Source organism: Manis pentadactyla, chromosome 14 (assembly GCF_030020395.1).
Source record: "Manis pentadactyla isolate mManPen7 chromosome 14, mManPen7.hap1, whole genome shotgun sequence".
Taxonomy (NCBI): domain Eukaryota; kingdom Metazoa; phylum Chordata; class Mammalia; order Pholidota; family Manidae; genus Manis; species Manis pentadactyla.
In genome coordinates, this window is record NC_080032.1 from 11,727,079 (window position 1) to 11,747,046 (window position 19,968).

The 19,968-nt window shown below is 50.9% G+C and overlaps 1 protein-coding gene across 5 annotated transcripts in view; it reads right to left on the reverse strand.

Annotated features, from left to right (window-relative positions):
* Positions 1–17,652, reverse strand: part of SGSM1 (small G protein signaling modulator 1) — an 80,439-nt gene extending 62,787 nt beyond the window's left edge. For 2 of the 5 annotated variants that reach the window (XR_008993543.1, XM_057491199.1), the window contains exons 1-2: positions 17,510–17,651; positions 17,372–17,415 (exon numbers count right to left, since the gene is read on the reverse strand). Coding sequence is in view for 2 of the 5 variants with exons in the window: in XM_057491199.1 (XP_057347182.1) it covers positions 17,372–17,415; positions 17,510–17,528 (63 nt within the window). In the remaining 3 variants the exon portion in view is untranslated. Of the gene's footprint in view, positions 1–16,138; positions 16,161–17,371; positions 17,416–17,509 lie in introns of those variants that run through there. The other 3 variants (XR_008993544.1, XM_057491202.1, XM_057491200.1) reach the window with 2 other exon arrangements.
* Between the last annotated feature and the right edge of the window lie 2,316 nt (positions 17,653–19,968).

Below are 19,968 nucleotides of genomic sequence, written 5' to 3' on the forward strand. Positions count from 1 at the left end.
GCTGGTGTCACAGAATGGCTTGGTGTGTAGAAAACCCACACCTCTGGTGTCAGAAGTATGATGCAGTGAGAGTGTGAGAGAGGGAGAAACGCACAGGAGTGGTTTTCTAACTCACCAAGCCTGCTCCAGCCGGGCTGGTGCCACCAGGTGGGTCTGCTTGGCAGCTCCGGCCAAGGGAACTGCTCCTCGCCCATGGGGAGTCGCAGCCCAGACTAATCTCAGTCTGGGCCAGCTCTTGGGGCGAGTGCTCCCTGCTGGCTCCCAGCTAGGGACTAGACCACTTTCCCAGAATTTAATAGCAAGCTGACAGCCCAAGGCCAGAAGCTTAAATTAAAAAGCCTGCAGGGTGGGAGCTTCCCCCAAAGCTCACCGAGAGCCTTGCAGAAGAGGGCACGGCCTAAAAGAGGCTGTTGCCCACTCCTGTGAGCGGGGCCCTTCCCAGTGTCTGACCAGGCCTGTGGGCAGGGACAGATGGTCAGGTAGCCCCGGAAGGCCTCTGAAGTTCAGCTCAGCCACCTTCCCCCCGCTCTGGTTCCCAGACACAGGCTTTGATTTGGTCCACTTGGGACGCCAACAGATTTGAGGGACCTCGCGGTGGTCTGGGGACCGTGGCAGTGTGGCATCCTGGCTCCTTGCTCTCTGTGTGATTTTCTAGGCTCCAGCCCAGGAATCATGCCCAACTTAGAGAGCACAAGACAGTGGCTGGTGCAATTTGGAGCCATGCAGACCTGTATTCCTGTCCCATCACAGCCCCTCACATCCTGTGGTGAGGATTAAAGGTGCTGTCATCTGGGAAAAGTTGGGCTGGGCAAGTGCAGAGTTTTAGGATGCTGAAGTCACTGCTCATTTTTCTGAGTCCTCGCTGTGCTCTGGGTACTGTTTGTAAGCACAATAACTCTAAGGAGGTAGGTCACCAAATTATTCCCATTGTACAGATGGGAAAACTGAGGCACACAGCAATTAGATAACCCACCCAAGGTCATGCAGAGGTCACAGCATTCAGACCTGGGGCCTTTGTCCTAACAAATACTTTGTCTTACAGCAGAAGCTGGAGGTCACTTGGAACAAAATGCTTTTGTTATTGCTCAGTTTAGAGCAAGAGAGAATGCTTAGTCAGCACCTACTATGTGCCAGATGCTTGGTACACTTGGTAAATAAAATACCTCATTTAATCCTTGCAAGAGCATTATTAGCCCCATTTTAAAGATGGTCAAACTGAGGCTCAATTTATCCTATCTGCCCAAAGGTCATCCAGGACTTGAACCAAGCGTCTGACAGTCTAACCTACAGCTCTGCGTCCAGCCCCAGCCCTCCTGAAATCCCGAGGTGCTGAGAAACCTCTAAGGGATTCCTCAGTGTCACCCACTTAAGGATCAAAAGCAGCCCCGAGCTAGGAGTCAGGGGACCTGGGCTGCCCGGAGGTGACTCTGCCAAACACATCCTACAGGGGAATTTCAGGGGCGGAGAGACCGCGCAGGTCAGTCTGGTCAGGAGGCTTTTATCCCTCTCCAGCATCCATTCTAAGGCATCCTCCAGCATCTCCTAGTATTCCTCTAATGACAGGAGGCTCACTCCTTTCACCCAGCTTATCAGCTCTAAGGACAGGATGTCAGGTGGTCATTGAGAGAACCTAAGAGCCTGGAATGTAACTTGCAGTCGAATCCTTGGCCTCTCACTGTCTGCATGATGCTGGACAAGTTTTCCCATCTGTGAAATGGGGTAGATGGTAACAGCACCCCTGCCACACTGGGGATTCATGGGAGGCTTGAATGAGACCATGGAGACAGCATCTGGCACATAATTGGGATTCTACAAGTGGCACCAACTCTCGAGATGACAGTGAGTGCCCAGTTCACTGCTGGCCCATGGTGGATGTTCAAGAGCATTAGATGAATGGACAATTGCTAAGGTCCCTTCAGCTCTATTCACCTGCCCCAGCCCACCTCCGGCCCCACCCTACAGCCATTCAGAAACCAGCTACGCCCTCCCACCCTCCACTTGCAAATATTTAAACAGCATAAAAGGAGGATTAATATCCAGAAGGAGTCAGGCAAGGAAATCAGGGCCAATCTGCAAAGCCAGGAGGGGGACTCCTGGGGTTCCAGGGCCTGCTTTGTCTTCCCTCCTCACACCTGCCCCCTGCCCCTCCACAGCCTGGTACCCTCTTGCTGTCCACCTTGAACCCTGCCACGTTCCAAATCACCTCACTACTCCCCTGTGCCTCTCCACAGCATGCAGTGTTCACCCCCTCTCGGCCCAGTATAGGAATAACATAGCCCAGTGTGCAAGGCTGTCATAAGGATTATGGAAAATAACAGGCAGAGGGCCTCAGAGGACCTGGCACATGGCTGGCACCATATAAAGGAAGGCACTCTAGTGAAGTGAGCAAAACAGGAGTTTGGGAGCCACTAGGCCCAGGTCAAACTCCAACACTGCCAGCAGCTGGGTGACCCAGGTCTCAGTTTCCTCGTCCATGAAATGGGGATGATACACCACCTCTTAGGGCTGTTATATGAGGATTCCATCAGCAACCCATGCACAGCACTCAGGATGGGGCCCCTGCTCAGAATCACCCTGTCTAAAATAGAGCGTCATGCCTGTCACTCTCTACTCCTTTGCCCTGCTGTATGCGTATGCCTAGAACTTACCACGGCCTGACTTTCTTTATGTGTCTGTGGGTTTATCTGCCTCCCACACAGACCTTGACGCCTGAGACAAAACCTGGACAAGCAAGCAATAGGCGTACAATCTATGTTTGCTGATCACCCTGATGATAGACATAATGCTCATATGAGAAGCTAACGCTCGTAAGCTTGGTTCCAGGCAGTGTCTTTAAGTCCCTCTGACACCTGGTCTCACTTGCTATGTGTTTACAGCTGGGGTGGGCAAACTTTTTCTGTAAGGAGTCAGACAGCAAATCATTCACGTTTGGGAGGCAGGGTAGCACTGTCAAATAAAATATAGGACCCCCGGTGAAATCTAAATTTCAGATAAATAAGGAATCTTTTTCAGGATAAGTGTGTACCAAATACTGCATGTAGTGTACTTATCCTAAAAGATTATTTTTTTTCTGAAATTCGAATTCAACTGGGCAATCTGAATTTTATTTGCTAAATCTGTCAAACCTATTTTCAGGTCACATAAAGTCTCCATCATGTAGTCCCATTTGCTTTTACAACCCTTTTAGAATGTAAAAACCATTCTTGGCCCAAGGGCTGTACACAGACTGGCTGGAATTGGCCCATAGGGACACCCTGGTTTAAAAGCACCCAGCATAGTGCTTGCGGGGCAATATTAGACCTAAATAAAAATCATCCAAGCTGCCACCTGCCTACTGTCTCAGTACTGACTCAGAGCATCCACACACACACACCTGGGGTCTTAGGAGCTTGGCCCCTGGCAGTGCAGGTGGGTGAGTAAGGCTGAGCCAGCATCACCTTATGAGATGAGGCCTCAGGCACCCTGACTCTTATGTCAACAAGTAACTCACAGTGGAGAGGACGGTTAAATTAGGATGCCTGGAGGGCCTTCGGGGTAGCGCAAAGGCCTCTCGCCAGCCACGGGGGTGAGGGGGTGAGGGGAGGATGGGCTGTGCCATGCTGCCCCCTCTGCAGGCTCCCTAGATGTGGAGGACAAGATGCAGATGCCCTGGCAGGCCAGCATCTCCAGTCCCACCTGGGACCACTCACTCTTGGACGCGGGTCCCCAGCGGCAGTGCCATGGGCTCACCTCCTGCGTTTGCTCCTGTGTGCCTTCTGCCAGGTGCCTTCCCAGCATGCTCCAGCTGGATACATGCTCAGACTTAAGGCTTCAGCCCAACTGTTGCCTCCTCCTGGAAACCTCCCTGGACTCTCCATCCCCCAAGCAGAAGGCCTCTTCCATGTCCCACTGACACCTGCCTTTCCAGCACTTATCAAGGAAACTATAGCTGTCACTTATTAATTGAGCACCTCCATGTATCTGGTACCACGTGGTAAACAGAGTCCCTGCCCTCATGGAGGTTACAGACCACCAAGTTGGAAAGACATTAACTAAAATCCCACAGATGGGTAAGTAAGGGCAAAGTGAGTTCAGGTCTTCACAGCAAAAGAACTTGGTTCTATAAGAAAAAATAACAAAGAAATAGGACCTGATGGTGTACGTGAGAAGGTCAGGGAGGGCTTCCTGGAGGAGCTGATGCTCAAGATCTGAAGTGCAAGTGAAAATGAACTCTCTAGTCTTTAGTTTCTCCAACTCTAAAGCAGAGGAAAAAAACTCCCCCCTGAAACTCCTCCCACACAGCCACCTTCAAGTTCAAAGGAAGGAACAGATGTAGGAGAACGTGGCAGGGAAAAGCACTACATGGAAATAGCTGGCAGCTTTTTATTTTTTATTTTGTTATCAGTGAGGTGAGAGCTGGGAGTGGCTGGAACAGGCCTGGTGGTGGGTAGAGGAACAGGAAAATTAGGGGAAGTTTCAGAGCACAGACACAAACAGATGGTGGGGGGTGCCACCCTGCAAGCTGGGACTGTCTCCATGCTGTGGCCCTACCTTCCTTTCCTGCCAAATCCTGTCCCTTCCCCTTCCCACACCCCAAGCTCTGAGCACGCACGCCATTCTTTCTGAGGGTCCGAGTGATTCCCACGGCCTGGCCTTTGCTTGTGGAGTCCCCTGCACCCAAAATTCCCACCCATTCCTTCCTCCATCTCCAGCTCTGGAACAACCACCCAATCCTCTGGGACTCATGAACGTGCCCTTCTCCTCACTACCACCTGAAACCCCCCCAAAGATGACGTGGCCCCCTTCCTCCAAGCTCCTAGAGAAATTCCCACTGCACAGCTTTGAGCACTGGGCTCTGGAATCAAACTTCCAGAGTTCAGCTCTTACACAAACGATCTCTTCTCTCGGACTCAGCATTCCCAGCAGTAAAACGGGTGGATGATATTAGTATTTGCTTCACAGAAGTAGGTTAACACATCCAAAGCATTTAACACAATAGCAGCCACATAGTAAGTACCCTATACATTTGTTTTACATAGTAACAACCAGCACCTATTTATTATTTACTGTGTACTTGGCCCTTGCATAGGGCATTAATGTTCAGGGTCAAGTGAGACTGCCTTCCCCATCTTACAGGCAAGGAAACTGAGTCTCAGTGAGGTTGAATGACTTGCCCAGGAGCATATGGCTTTTGAATGGCAGAGTGGGGGCTCAAACCCTTGACTGCCGTGCCCTGCACCAAGCCTGGCACACAGTAGCTCATTCATACATTCAACAGACACCTACAGGTGCTTCCCACAAGCCTCAGAGGCACTTCACATACATGAACCCAAAGATTCACAGCAACCGTGTAATTATAGATGTTATTGCTCTAATTCCCATTTTCCCAAATGAGGCAGCTGACCTGGAGTGGACAAAGGACGAAGATCATGTGACCTGTGAGGAGGTCAGGATTTGAATCAAGGTCTCCTGCTCTGGAGTGCCAGGTGGCCGTAGGGACCCCATCAACGATGTGACCAACACACCCGGTCCCTCAGCCCAGGGCAGCTGGGGGTCACGGCCATCCCCCTGCTCCCAGATCCAGGATCCAGCAGCACCTCCCAGCTCTACCTCCGCCCCAGCAGATCTTCGCTCCCCTTCACCTCTCCCAGCATGCCCAGCTCCTCACAGCGCCCTCTCTCTGCCGCACGTTGGTTACCAAAGGAGATTCGTGGTAATGAAAGGAAACAGCCCACCCGAAGTGCTTATTACGAAGTCAAAGAGGCCAACCTGAAAAGGCTACATGCTGCAGGATTCCAACTGTATGACATTCCAGAAAAGGCCAAATTATGGAGATGGTGAAAAGATCAGTGGCTGCCAGGGGCTGGCTAGGAGGGAGGAATGAATAGTCAGAGCACAGGGGGTTTTTAGGGCAGAGAAAGCGTTCTGCACGACACTGTGATGGTGGGTACGTGACATCATGCATTTGTCAAAACCCACTGGATATAAACCACCAAGGGTGAACCCTAATGTAAACCATGGGCGTTGGGTGATAATGACAGGCCAATGTAGGTTCACCAATCCCAACAAATGTCCCACTCTGGTGGGGGGTATCCATAGTGGGGGATCCTATACATGTGTGGGGGCCAGGGGCATATGGGAAATCTGTACTTTCTGCTCATTTTTTACCATGAAACAAAAATTGTTGTAAAAAATAGTCCATTAGAAAAGAAAAGGAGAAACATCCTTTCCTCACTCTGCTGATAACGTAGGATGTCATCAGGGATCCCAACCTTTCAGCAAACAGCCTGAGGGCCTCCTTCCAGGTGGGTTCCTCCACACCCTCAGCCTGTCGTGGCCTGCAAAGGGCTTTGGGAACTTCGCGGAGAAGGGCTGAAGGTATCAGACACGGTAGGAGCTCAGCCACCACTGGTAAATGGATGAAAGCTTCCTCTTCTGGACTCCCACGCAGTTTGTGGAACAGACTGGCCCCACTCTCCCACCCACACACTTGCATCCTGGCCCCACACCCATGCAGATAAAAGCAAGGAAGCCAAGCCACAGGAGTGTCCTCCTGCAGCCCCATCTATGTGACAGGAGCGAGCAGGAAGGGGGGGTGGGACCTAGATGATAAGGACTGGGCAGGTGGGCCTGCCCAGTGTTCCGAAAAACCCACCCCACCGGCTCCTCCCTTCTAACCTGCCTTAAAACATGCCTGTTGGGCTTGCAGGAGAGAAGCGAATGCCTCTAATTCAGCTGCTGCTAGCCTGGCCCCAGTTAATCGTTTACTGGTGTGCTATAAATAGGCGCCAGGCATTGCACCCTAACAGTCTGAGCACCGTCCAACCTGTCATGACCCGGGGGGAAGGGTGTTCCAAGGATGAGGATAGGTTCCCCACAAACAGGCTTCCCATAGCCGCTCTGCACAGGTGCCTTTGACACCCCCTGGCAAGGAAGTTCCCCCAGTGCCAGATTCTTGAGCATCTACCTGGGGGCACCTTGGCAAAAAGGTGCTCCCAGCCAACACTCCCATGCACAGATGCTGCTGGAGACGACGGAGCCGTGAAGATGATCCCTGGGTTGCCCTCCATTCCCAGAGCACAGGGTCTCCATATTTCACATTCCCAGCCCACAGCCTAGAGACAGGCCAGCTTTCTCCCAGGCGCTCTGACCAGTGCACGTGGCAGCTCCCCTGGCAACATGCCCCGTATCCACAGATCCCAGGCCTCATGGATGACGGAGGCACATGCAGATTCTAGAGCATGCTTAGATCCTCTGGAAGGCTGCCCAAACTTTGGGGGCCTCAGCAGCTGCAGGAAACAGGAATCCCCAGGCAGTTGCTAAAAAACACACACACAAGGGTGAACCAGGGAAATGGACGAACCATCTCTGGCCAATCTTAGAAGGAAAAGCAGCTGAATATGGTGCCTAAGGGCTGGGTTAGAATCCTGGCTCTACCCCTTACCAGCTGTGTGACCCTGGACAGGTCATTTCACCTCCCCTGTGCTTCAATTTACTCACCTGTAAAATGGGATACTAAATAGCACCTACCACTCTGAGGGTCGTTTTCCTAAGATTAAATATGTTAATGGATGTAAAGTATGTTGCACAGTGTCTAGGACACAATAGAAGTTTCTGGAAATGCTCTATCCCTGTGTTGTCCAATGTGATATCACTAGGCACATGTGACTATTCAGCACTTGAAATGTGGCTAGTGTGCTTGAGGAGCAGTATTTTTCATTTAAGTTAATTTTACTTAATTTAAATGATAATAAGCTCATGTGACTAGTAGCTCCCATTGAATGGCACAGTTCTGGTAGGTGCCCAATAAATGCCAATTATGATTATTATTAGTGATTATTATTATTAATAGTGAGTTCACTGGGTTAGACATTAGGATGCCCCATTTCAATTCTGAGCACACCAAGGATGGGATACCGACTGTATTCATCTTTGTATCCCAGAGTCTTGCAGGGTGGTTCTGAAAATGTTTGGGTATTTGGCTTGTGGACCCTTAAGAGGTACCATGGATAGATGAGGATACTTTACACAGCAAGTACAAAGTGTTTGTACAGTATCAGGGTCTTGCCCACCTCCAGAGCAGAAATCCCTAAACCGGCAGACACCTGTTCCCAGGCAGCATTTGGGATCACAGCCAGGCATGCAGCAGAAGAGTGGACACTTCCACTGTTAGGGGCTAAGCTCCCTCACTGTGCTGAGTGGACGTCTGTGGCTTGTCTGCCTGCTTTCAATCTCCCTGTCCTGTCATTTCACCTTGACTCTCCTCTGGGAACCCTGCCTTACTCTCACAAGGCTGACTCCCTACCTTACCCCCAAGGCGTCACCAATCAGAACGCCCATCCCACAGGGATTGGCGCAAAAGGAGCATGTGACTCAGGCCGGTCCAGTGAGGCCTAAACCTAAGACTTCTGCTAGAACCATGGGGAAGTTCTTTGTCTGTTGATGCCAACGTGGCAGATTGTGTGCCCTGAGAGTGGCTGGGCAACACTCCACCTCCCCACAGAAGAGACAGAGCATCAAGTCACCACAGAAAAGCAGCACAGAGGGATGGAGAGAGACAGGATCCTGACGATACCACCAGAACCCCGAACCCCAGGCTATAGCTGTACCTGAAGCTGTACTCAACCCAAACGTCCCAAACGCTTAGACCAAGAAATCCGTTTCTTAGCCACTCTTTCCCTTTTCAATCTCTATTTACATATTTATTTATTGTCCTATCTAGTTCTGTTAGCAAGTTATTATACAACTCGAAATGGATGGAGCCGGTCCACATACCCTGCTAGGCTGCTTCTCAGCTGTGAGAACTTGGTCCAGTCTCTTAACCTCTCAGAGCTTCAGTTTCCTCATCAGTAAGGGGTGCTATCTGTACCTACTCTATAGGGAGACTGCTTTGTGGATTTAATGAGATAAAGCAATTTAGAGCAGTATTTAATAAACAAATGGTAGCTGTAAAGATGTCTTTTACTTCTTGTTTTAAAATAGGAAAAAAGAAAAATAAATAAATGGTAATTGCTATAATTTTAACTCACTAACTAAACATAATTCACTAAATAATACTAACTTAAGGTGATTTCATTCAATGTCCCAAGTGTCACGAAGTTTCTTAAACTCACAGGACTTCTGTCATCTGCTTTTTCAATGGGGATATACTGCCAAAGGGCCAGTTACCTTTATAAACACTAGGAATCTGAGTTCTTTCAAGATTTCGAAAAGAAAAAGCACAAGAATCTATTTATCTCCCACCTTCTGGTACTACTTAAAGAAAAATCCACCACCTCCCATGGAGTTCGGCGCGCTTTGCCACCTCAGCCAAGGGCTCAAGAGCTGCCAAGTGGGAGGGGGTCTGCCCTCCTCAGGCTGAGGCCTTACCTCCATGGGACCAGTGAGCAACCGGACCCAGAGGCAAGACCCGGCTGCTCACCTCTGGACGGTGGAACAGCCGGCCACGACCCAGCCTCCCCGACTCCCACTCAAGGGCTCATCCGTCTGGACCACAGGCAATGCGCCTTTCCAGTCCACCACACTGTCTCTGGCCTCCCCAGCAGAGGGCTTGCCCAGGGAGAGCGAGAACCCACGCTGAGGGTGCAACCAGCTTGGGTGTGACCACACAGGGCAGCAAACTGCCCTGTGACTGAGTTCTAAACCACTCTTAACTGGGAGAGCCAAGCACTGTGCCCGGTCCCTCCATAAGCACTGTCAGTCGGCGGGCGGTGAGAGCACACAGCACCGCGTGGTAGGCGATGCCCTCGCTGTTTGGCTCCCAAGGATCCTGAAGCCAGCGAGTTCCTGCAGCTACAAAATGGCAGGGGCACAACCGGAACTCAAGGCTTGGCTCTTCCCATAACTCCACACTTGCGACAACTGTACCGCTGACAATCTCTGTGACCTGAGGCAAGTTCCTTGCCATCTCTGTGGCTCAGTTTGCTTATCTATAAGAGAATGTTTTATCCACTTCACAGGGCATTGGGGTAATTAAATGAGGTCACCCGTACAAAATGCTCAGTAAATGCTCTTAAAAAAAATTTTTTTTTTACCCCATTAGAACGCCTTTGGTTGAGCCTTTGTTTTCCTCAAGTGGAACGAAGGCGCCAAAATAGTCTTATCAGCCCCCGAGCTTTAACAGTTCTTAAATAGAGGCTTGGCAAATTCAGGGCAGAGAAAACACAGGACACCTCGCTCTCGGAAAGTGATGCTGGCCAAATTTGATGATGGCTTGAGTTCTTAGAATCCTGGAGCCTAGAGTCATCTTGGCCACTTAGAAAGCAGAACGAGGCAGGGAGAAGGGACTTGGCAGGAGGCCACAGTTAGGGGCACAGTTAGGACAAGGACTCAGGTGTCCTCATTCCCATTCTGGGGTCTGTGGCCAGCAACTGCAGGCCCACTGTGTGACAAAAAAGCCAATTCCGACCTGCCAGCCAGCAACAAATGCCGCCACCACCTCCCATGACCCCTTAGGAGGTTACTGCAGGGGAGCCGCAGCCAGGCCGCACAGGAGACGTCACGAAGCAGGAAAGCCAGAGCCCTGCTATCACCCTCGTCACAGCAAGCCAGGGCCCTGACGCCCAAGCCCACTATCAGGAGCTCCAGGAAGCCGCCTCGCCAGAGCCCTGAAGATGACATCAGGACCGCGCTGTGCGGAGATGGCTGCATTACTCGTGAGAATGTCTGCTGTCTTAAGCCCGAAAATACAACACACACACACGGACTGATTTGAGTCAGCCCTGCAAGCATCAGAGAGCCCAAAAATATCCCACCCAGTACTCCTCCACTGGGCAAGCATTTTTAGAACCCTCACTTGGCCCAGTCGGGGAGTGAGGGGCTGTGATTTCCTGCCCAAGAATGGTAAGTGCCAAAAAGAACAAAACAGAAGTTTCCTCTCTTACCTAATGACTTTGGGACCCCCCCCCCACCAACACCGTCCTCTGCACTTACTCCTCCCCCTGCAGCCTGAGCAATCCGCAGCACAGACAAGTTCACGTCCCCACCTTGTTCAGAATCCTCCTACAGCTCCCGTCTCAGAGCAGGAGCGAAAGCTTCCCCTGCAGGATGGCTTTCCTGATCCCTCTCTGACCTCATCTCTGACTCCTTTCCTGGTCTCTATTCCAGCTTCATCAGTTCCGACACAAGGTCTCGCAAGTGCTGTTCCCTCTGCCAGAAACACCCTTCTTGCGGTGTCTCCACGGCTCCCTCCGCTCCTTCGGGCTTCTGCTCAAACGTCCCCCCAGCAAAGAGGCCATCCCAGACGGCCTTCTCTGGAGCGCCCTTCCCACCGTTCCCCCCAACTCTTTCCCGCTTTATTCTCCTCAGGCACTTGTCACCTCTAATACATGTTTATTATCTACTGTCCGTCTCCCAAGCAGACGTCACGTTTCATGGGAGCATGTGAACAGGGACATTGCTCTGCTTACTTCTCAATCTTCAGCTTCTAGTATAGTGCCTGTGTGATATTGTCAGTCATAACAAATATGTATTTGGTCTTCATCTTGCTTGTAACAGAGTTTCTAAAACCCTTGGAATCTCCTAAGCGGTGAGAGATTTCCTAAAGTGTCTTCTGTTATGTTAAGATGACTTTTGGATCCCACCCAAGAAAAAGGGCTGGTTTCCAAGAGAACTAACCTTGGATGCGAGGGTTGTTAATTTCCATTCCCACACGCTGACCTCCAGGGAGGTCAGAGAGCCTGGAGATTGAGTCGATCATCATCAATGGCCAATGATTTAATCAATCATCACTATGTAATGAAGCCTCCATAGAAACTCAAAAGGACAGTTGTGCTTAGAATGGGCGTGGAATGTCCACACCCTTCCCCCATACCTTGCTCTATACATCTCTTCCGTCTGGCTGTTCCTGAGTTACATGCTTTCATAATAAACCAGTGATCTGCTAAGCAAAATGTTTCTCAGACTTCTGTGAGCTGCGCTAGAAAATTAATCGAGCCTGATGGAAGTGCGTCAGACGTGGGGAAGGGGTGGGGGGACAGAAGCAGTCTGTGGGACTGAGCCCCTAACCTGTGGAATCTGATGCTACCTCCAGGGAGACAGTGCCAGAATTCAGTTGACTCGTGGGACACCCAGATGGTGTGGGAGCATTGCTTGTTGGTGTGGGAAACCCTACCCCCAAAGTGGAACTGGGCACAGAACCCTGAGCCTGGCACGTGTTAGATGCTAAATAAACATTTGTGGAAGGAAAGAAAGAAGAGAGGGAGGAAGAGAGGGAGGAAGGGGAGAGAGGGAGGGAGGGGAGAAAGAGAGGGAGGGAGGCAGGCCGTTTTCTTCTAAGAACTGGCAGAAAGGGTCTATCCTGCCTCTACTATTGGCTGAGACTTCCTGTAGGATAACTACAACACGAACTCCCTTGCTCATAAATCTTCTACAGCTCCCCAGTATCTAATGGAGCAAATGTCACCACATGGCATTCACAGCCCAGCACAAGCTGTAACTAGGGGGCCTTGCCTGCGTCATCCTCTTCCCCTGTGCACGCCTGACCTCAAGTCATGCTTCCAGACACACTGTTGAAGCTCAAGGCTCCCTACCCACTCTGTGAATCAGGCTTATGAGGCCACCCTTCAGGTCCTGGCAAAGCGGGACTTGAATTCTGGCTCCTCCATGAGCTGGCTGTGTGAGCTTCAAGAGAGCTGCTTAACATTTTCTGTGCCTCCAGTTCATTTCTTAAGTGAAGATAATTACTCTCCACAGTAGGACTATGAACCAGAAGGAGGTAGTGCTTGGGGAACACTGGTACAGTGCCTGGCACAGAGGTTTCTCCACCTCAACAGGAGTGCCATTCCGGGATGGATGCTTCTTTTGGTTGCCAGGGGGCAGGGGAGGAGGTCCTTTGCATTGCAGGTTGTGCAGCATCCCAAGCCTCTCCCCACCAGAGGTTGGTAGCATCCCCCCAGTGGTGACAACCTTAAAAATGTCTCCAGACATTGCCAAATGTCCCCTGGGGTAGGGCAGCCTGATTTGGCAAAACATGCCTATACTATTCACTGTTTATCTGAAATTTGAATTTGTGCCACCTGTATGCTATCTGGCAACCCTACCTGGGGGGCAAAACTTCACCCTCATTAAAAACCTCTTGGTTTGGAGTGGAAGCATCATGGGGTCCCAGGGTGCCATCACTTGTTTCTTTCACCGCTTATAAGCTTCCTAGCAAGTCCTGCCCTCCTTTCCCGTCCCACTGCCTCCCACCCAGGGCCTGGGAGGCTCAGCTCCCCAAGCACGCCCACAGTCACTGTGAGGACAGCTCTCTCCATCAGGGCCCTCACACCAGCTCCATTTGCAGAGCCAACGCAGACGCCTCTCCAGCACCGTCCTCCTCCCCCTGCCTCCTTCCTGGGGTCTCTCCTCCCACCCAGAAGCCCCCGCCATCTCCCCTCCAATTAAGAGGCCTCCCAGACTTAGCCAGAGGCAGCAAAACAAGGCGGCTAGTCACTCTGCTTCCGTTCTCAACTCGTGTCACATGGTGGTTCATTTCATGGCAGTTGTCATGGGAACAGGAAGCCAGTCCCTGCTAGCTCTGGGAAGCAAAACAAAACTAAGAGATGGAGGCAGGGAGGGAAAAGGAGGGCTTGCGGGGGTGGAGGGTGAGCCAACCCAGGAAGAAGCCAGGGTTAAGCTGGTTGGGTTTAACTGGAGCAAGTCATGATGAGGACACGGTCTCCAGCTTTGCCTTGGTGGGACTGGGGAGATAGAAAAAATAAGCTGCTTGCCCTGAGGAGGCTCAGCTAACATGGTGGGTGTTTTCATGAGCATTTTTCTGACAGGTGAGCGATTTTCATCCCCATTATGAATAAACTGACACCACACACCTGTGAAGGTAAACAAAGATGCTTGTCCAAAATTGTACAGTATACAAGCAATCAATCCCAGCCCCACCCTCTTTTTCCCATATTCCTCTTGTCCTCCCTACTCTGTTCCCCTTTGCTGTTAGGATAGGACCACATGCTCTGCCCCCTGCACAGGGCACCCTTCTCCTTTCTCTTTGTATTCCAAGCACTTTTGAGTCCTCCCATTCCTCAAGTTCATGTGCCCCATCTAGTCACCAAGTCTTTGCATTTCCTCTGCCAGGAATGGTGTTCGTGTCTCTTCCTACCATATACTTTGACCTAAATGACCTACTCATCCTTTACTTATCTTCTTAACCATCACCTCCTCCAGGAAGCCTTCTTGGGCCACCGACATGCATTTACTTCTCCCTGTTATGTGCTCTTGTGGTGCCAGGTGGCTCTCCTTCAGACCTCAGTGCACAGCCTGTAATTATCCCTTTTAACTACACTCAGATGTCTGTCAGGGTCCATCTACCGTAGTAGAACGTCAGCCCCAAGAAGGTAGGGCCTACCCTGTTCACGGCTATAGCCACAGAGCCCAGCCCAGTGTCTGGCACACAGATGCCCTTCAGTAAGTACATGCACGGGGACTGAACCCAGCCCAGAGCTCCCCCCTGACCTGCTGCACAGTGCTGGTCACACTGGCTCCCTGAGTTGCACTGGACAGAGCTTCCTGCTCCACAGCCTCTGCTGGCCTTTGTGGGCGCAGTGGCTCAGGTAAAGCCTGCACACATGCCTGGCTTATCTGCAGAAACTGATTGTTAAGCCACCCCTTCCAGAAAGACAGATGGGAGGAGCCTCTGGGTGTGGCTGCGACAGGTAGGACCCTGTCTCCTGGAACACAGAGGGTGCAGAGAAGGAAGATCTGCCCCGAATCCCAGATTTCTAGGCAAAGAGCTTCCTTTCACCATTCCACTGTAGCCTGGCTCTCTGATATGGGGAGGAGATGCTCCCCAAAGAGGTGAGCAGAAGAAAGAAAGGAGAGGTGTGCTGCAGGGGCACAGCTTGTTGCGAGGCCCTTAGGGGCACCCATGCTGAACAGGAGCCTCACAGAAGACTTGAACCTCTTTCCCTTCCATGCTTCTGTGCCTCTGAGACATCACTTACTCTCTCTGGGCCAGTTTTCTCATTTGTACAATGGAAATTTTACCACCCACACATGCCGAGATTACGGCGCTGAGAAGACGGGGATGGGAATGTTACAGAGGGGTATGAGCCAGGCCATGATGTCAGGCAGACCTGGGGCAAGTCCCTGGCTTTGCCCCTTCTTGCTTGGGTGCTCTTGAGCAACTCGGTCCTCCTCTCCTAGCCTCAGTTTCCTTGTCTATAACATGGGGACTACCTTACTCACTTCATAAAGGTACTGTGCATGCAGGGCACACCTGGCACAGAGTAACCCCCAGTAAATGGAGGCTCTGATGATTAAAATAATGTGCCCCAAAAATGCAGAATTTAGAAACAGCTGCCAACTTGTGACTGTAAGTCCTGCCTTCTGATTGCAGACCTGGGGTCAGTGGGCACTTGAGGCTCTCTGCCCACACCTGCAAGGTTCTAGGGCTGCCCTCCAAGTCAGGCACCATACAGGATGTCAAGAGGTCCCTCTGATCTGGAGATGGCCTCAGTCTCGAGCCAGGCAGAAAGTTCATCCCAAGCCCCAAACTCAGCTGCTCCCAGCCAAGACCACCCAGACTGTTGACCACTGGGGGCAAGGTTTCCCCCACAGCCTGGCTGACATGAATGGAACCTCCAAGGACACTGGACCCACGCTTTCTCCTCTAGATGTAGAAACTGAGTCCTTGAGAGGGGAAGGGACTTGTCCAGAACACTGAGGGAGCTGGTGGCAGAGCTGGGACCAGGGCTCCAGCGGGAGCCCTGCCCAGAGGCAGGAAGCACTGCCCTCCCCAGATGTTGCTCAGATGCTCTTCTGCCTAAAGTCCCCCTCCAGCTGAACCAACCAGCCATGTCCTTAAAGACACAGCCATTCCAGGTGAAAGCATCTGGAGAGCACATATTCCATCTAGGTTTGGTTAAACAATGAACAAAAAGACTTTTAACCTGAAGGCCTTAGGGGTGGGCATCTATATCCACCCTCCGTCAAAATAGTCATCAGAATGTTGTGGGTCTGTAGGTTTTCTTACAGAGAGGGTCTACACAGAGCTACCTTCAGGTCCCCACAGGGGTCTCTACTAGGATGGAGCTGAAAAGTTCTGGGCCTTTCTGAGGGATTCCATGTATCCTGCATGTCTCCTTATTCAGAAATGCCAGAACATGCACCCAGCCCTGGAGCTGACTGTTTAACCAACATGGGACATGCCGCACACACGGACACATACCACTGCTCCCCAAGGAGGGAGGGGCAGCAACAGATCCTGGCATCAAGGCTGCCCTTGGTGGCTTTCTGCCACCGTGAGTGGAAGAGCTTCTTGGTGCTCAGCTCTGACGCAGATGCTGACACCAGATGCTGACACCATCAACACACAGAGAGGCACAGGAATAAGGCCAGCCCCAAAGGCCTGTGGCCACTGCAGTCTCGGGCTAAGGAACAGGAAGTATAGAGGTGATGCAGGCTCAGCAGTAATGGGGTCCCAGGTTGAGGGATGTGGGGTGACATGAAAAGGGCCATTAACACACATACACAGACATGCACACACACAGTCTCATTTGCACAGATTCCAGCATCACACAAACACACAGCATATTCACAGTAACAGATAAACACACTGACACACAGAACCATGTACACACAACACATATACTTAGATTCTCCAGACAAATGCACAGATATTCCAAGATGTACACACAGCCACATGTTCTCACCCACAGAGGTGCGTGCACACACGTACACACGGATTTCAGGCATCTCGTGTTCCCAGACACCCATCACTATAGATTCTCCCCCTCTGCGGTAAGTCACGGGCCATTAACTCTAAAGGCGACACTGGGCTCCCAGCTGGCCCCTGGAAGAGTGAAGGAAGGGCGAGAGGGGCAGCTGAACCTGTCAGTCACCCTCCTGCGTGTGTGGGGTGGGGTGTAGGGTGAGGGGACCCTGCCTGCCAGGAGAGTGCAGGCACATACCCACAAATAAGATAACTTGCTGTCCCAGGCCTCTCAGGGAAGGAGTCCCCTGGCTTTAGGGGGTGTCTCGGAGCACAGAATTTGGGGGCAGAGTCGGGGTAGGGGTAGGGGCTTTTTCCCTCCGGGTGAATCTTACCCCTTTCCTGAAGTCTGGTCCTTCTTCTGCAGCCCCCTCCAGCCCCACCCCAGCCCCGGGACGCTGTGTCAGCCCCTCAAGGGGCTTGTCTCACCTCAGTGACATCCAACCACTGGCTCTCCCACAAAAGGGGTACCTACCCAGACTCATCCAAGTGTGCCCCACCCGCCATACCTGAGGCTTCCACTCCCAAACTCACCCTCCTCCAGCCCTGCGGGAGGTAAATACCCACCCAGGTGAGCCCCGCACCCGAGGTGGCCGCGCCGCCAGTGGCCACGCCCCCCTTAGGGACTCTTGGCCCGGGTGGCTGCTGCCACCGCCTGTCCTGGGGGTCGCGCCCCTGCCCTGCACCCACCTCCTTCTTGACGGTGCGTAGCAGCCTCTGTCGCGTCTCCGCCTCTGTGGGACAAGATGTCAGGGCGCCCGGTCAGCCGAGGGCTGGGGCCGGGGCCCGGGGCTGCTCTCCCGCCGCCCCGCGCCCGCGCCCGCTTACCCGCGGGGCCCGAAGCCATGGCCGGGCGGCTGCGGGCCGAGACCCGGACGGCGGCGGTGCCTGGCGGCGCAGCTCGGCGGCTACAGCCGCGGCGGGGCGGGGCCGAGAGCGAGGACGGCCGGGGGCGTCGACGTCCGACCCGCGCGCGCCGTCCCGCCCCTCCGCCAGGCGGCCTCCTGGGCCGCAGGACACTCCCCCTCCTCCGTACCCCGCATCCTGCACGTACCACCCCCTTTGGCTGCGCAGGGAAGGACAGCCCCAGGCATCGGTGTCTGCTGAATACCAGGCTCGGGAAGCGGCTGGCGGGAGGGGCTCCTGGTGATGAGACAGGGACCGTGGGCCAGACAGAGCAGGGCGAGGGCCTCTGGAAAAAACAAAGCAAGATAACCCGTTGTGGGATTTGCAATGTAGCAAGCAATGTAGCAAGCAAGCCCAAAACAACATAGTAAAAACGGGAAGGATTCCATCTTAAAACCTAATTAGTTAAAAAAAAGTTTCTTAACAAAGAGACAGTAACTCAGCCCACCTTGGGAGCAAAGCAGGCAGTCTTGAGTGATATGCTCCCAGACCAGGAAGCTGCTATGGGAGGAAATCAGAGCAGTAAAATTCTTGTAAATAACCGGAGGACTAATAAGAAACTTAATGTCTCTTCAAAGATAAACATTTTGGGACCACTTAGCAGGTCTGCATCTCTAGCCCTTTGTCTCTCAACCACTCCGGGGCTCTCTTGTCCCCTCCTGGCTCGAGCCAGGAGCTCTACCTTCTCACTTTATCGCCAAATAAAAGTGTCTGTCTTGCTCTCCTACCTTGAAAACCCACCAGGCTATCAACAGACTTCTCAACAGAAACCTTACAGGCCAGAAGGGAGTGGCTTGATATATTTAATGCAATGAAGCAGAAGAGCCTCAACCCAAGAATACTCTACCCGGTAAGGTTATCATTTAAATTTGAAGGAGGGATTAAACAATTTTCAGAGAAGCAAAAGCTGAGAGAATTTATGTCCCACAAACCACCTGTACAGTGCATTTTGGAGGGACTGCTATAGATATCACCAGGGGAAATAAAACCACAGCAAAGTAGAACAATTCATTACTAAGCAGATGAAAATCAAATCAACTACCCCAAGAGTCAATCAAGGGATAGACAAAGAGTACTGAATGTGATACCAAACATATAAAGAATGGAGGAGGAAGAAAAAGGATGGAAAAAAAAGAACCTTTAGGGTGTGTTTGTAATAGCATATGAAGTGAGTTAAATTAGACTGTTAGATAGTAAGGGAATTACCTTGAACCTTTGGTAACCACAAATCTAAAGCCTGCAATGGGAATAAGTACATACCTATTGATAATCACCCAAAATGTAAATAGTCTGAATAAAAATACATCTGAATGTATAAAAAACAAGACCCATCTATATGTTGCCTACAAGAGACTCACTTCAAACCCAAGGTCATACACAGACTGAAAGTAAGGGGATGGAAAAAGATATGTCATGCAACTAATAGAGAGAGAAAATGAGTAGTTACTGTACTTGTATGAGACCTCAAAACAAAGTCACAAGAGACAAAGAAGAACATTACATAGTGATAAAGGGGCCAGTCCAACAAGAGGATATAACTATTACAAGTATCTATGCACTCAGCACAGGATCACCTATATATGTGAAACAAATACTAACAGAATTAAAGGGGGAAAGAGAGTGCAATGCATTCATTTTAGGAGACTTCATCACACCACTCACTCCAAAGGACAGATCAACCAGACAGAAAATAAATAAAGAGACCGAGGCACTGGACAATGTATTAGAACAGATGGACCTAACGGACATCTACAGAATACTTCATCCAAAAGCAACAGGATACACATTCTTCTCAAGTGAACATGGAACATTTTAAAGAATTAGATCATATACTAGGCCACAAAAAGAGCCTCAGTAAATTCAAAAAGATTGAAATTGTACCAACCAGCTTCTCAGACCACAAAGGTATGAAACTAGAAATAAATTACACAAAGAAGACGAAAAAGTCCACAAACACATGGAGGCTTAATAACATGGTCCTGAAAGTAAAGTAAAGGGATGGAACATGGTCCTAAATAATCAATGGATCAATGACCAAATAAAAACAGAGATCAAGCAATATATGGAGACAAATGACAACAATAACTCAACATCGCAAAATCTGTGGGATGCAGCGAAGGCCGTGCTAAGAGAGAAGTATATTGCAATACACACCTACCTGAGGAAAGAAGAAAAATTCCAAATGAACAGTCTAAACTCACAATTAATGAAACTAGAAAAGGAAGAACAAATGTGGCCCAAAGTCAGTAGAAGGAGGGACATAAGAAACATTAGAGAAGAAATAAATAAAATCAAGAAGAATGAAACAACAGAAAGAATCAATGAAAGGAGGAGCTGGTTCTTTGAGAAAATAAACAAAATAGATAAACACCTAGGCAAAC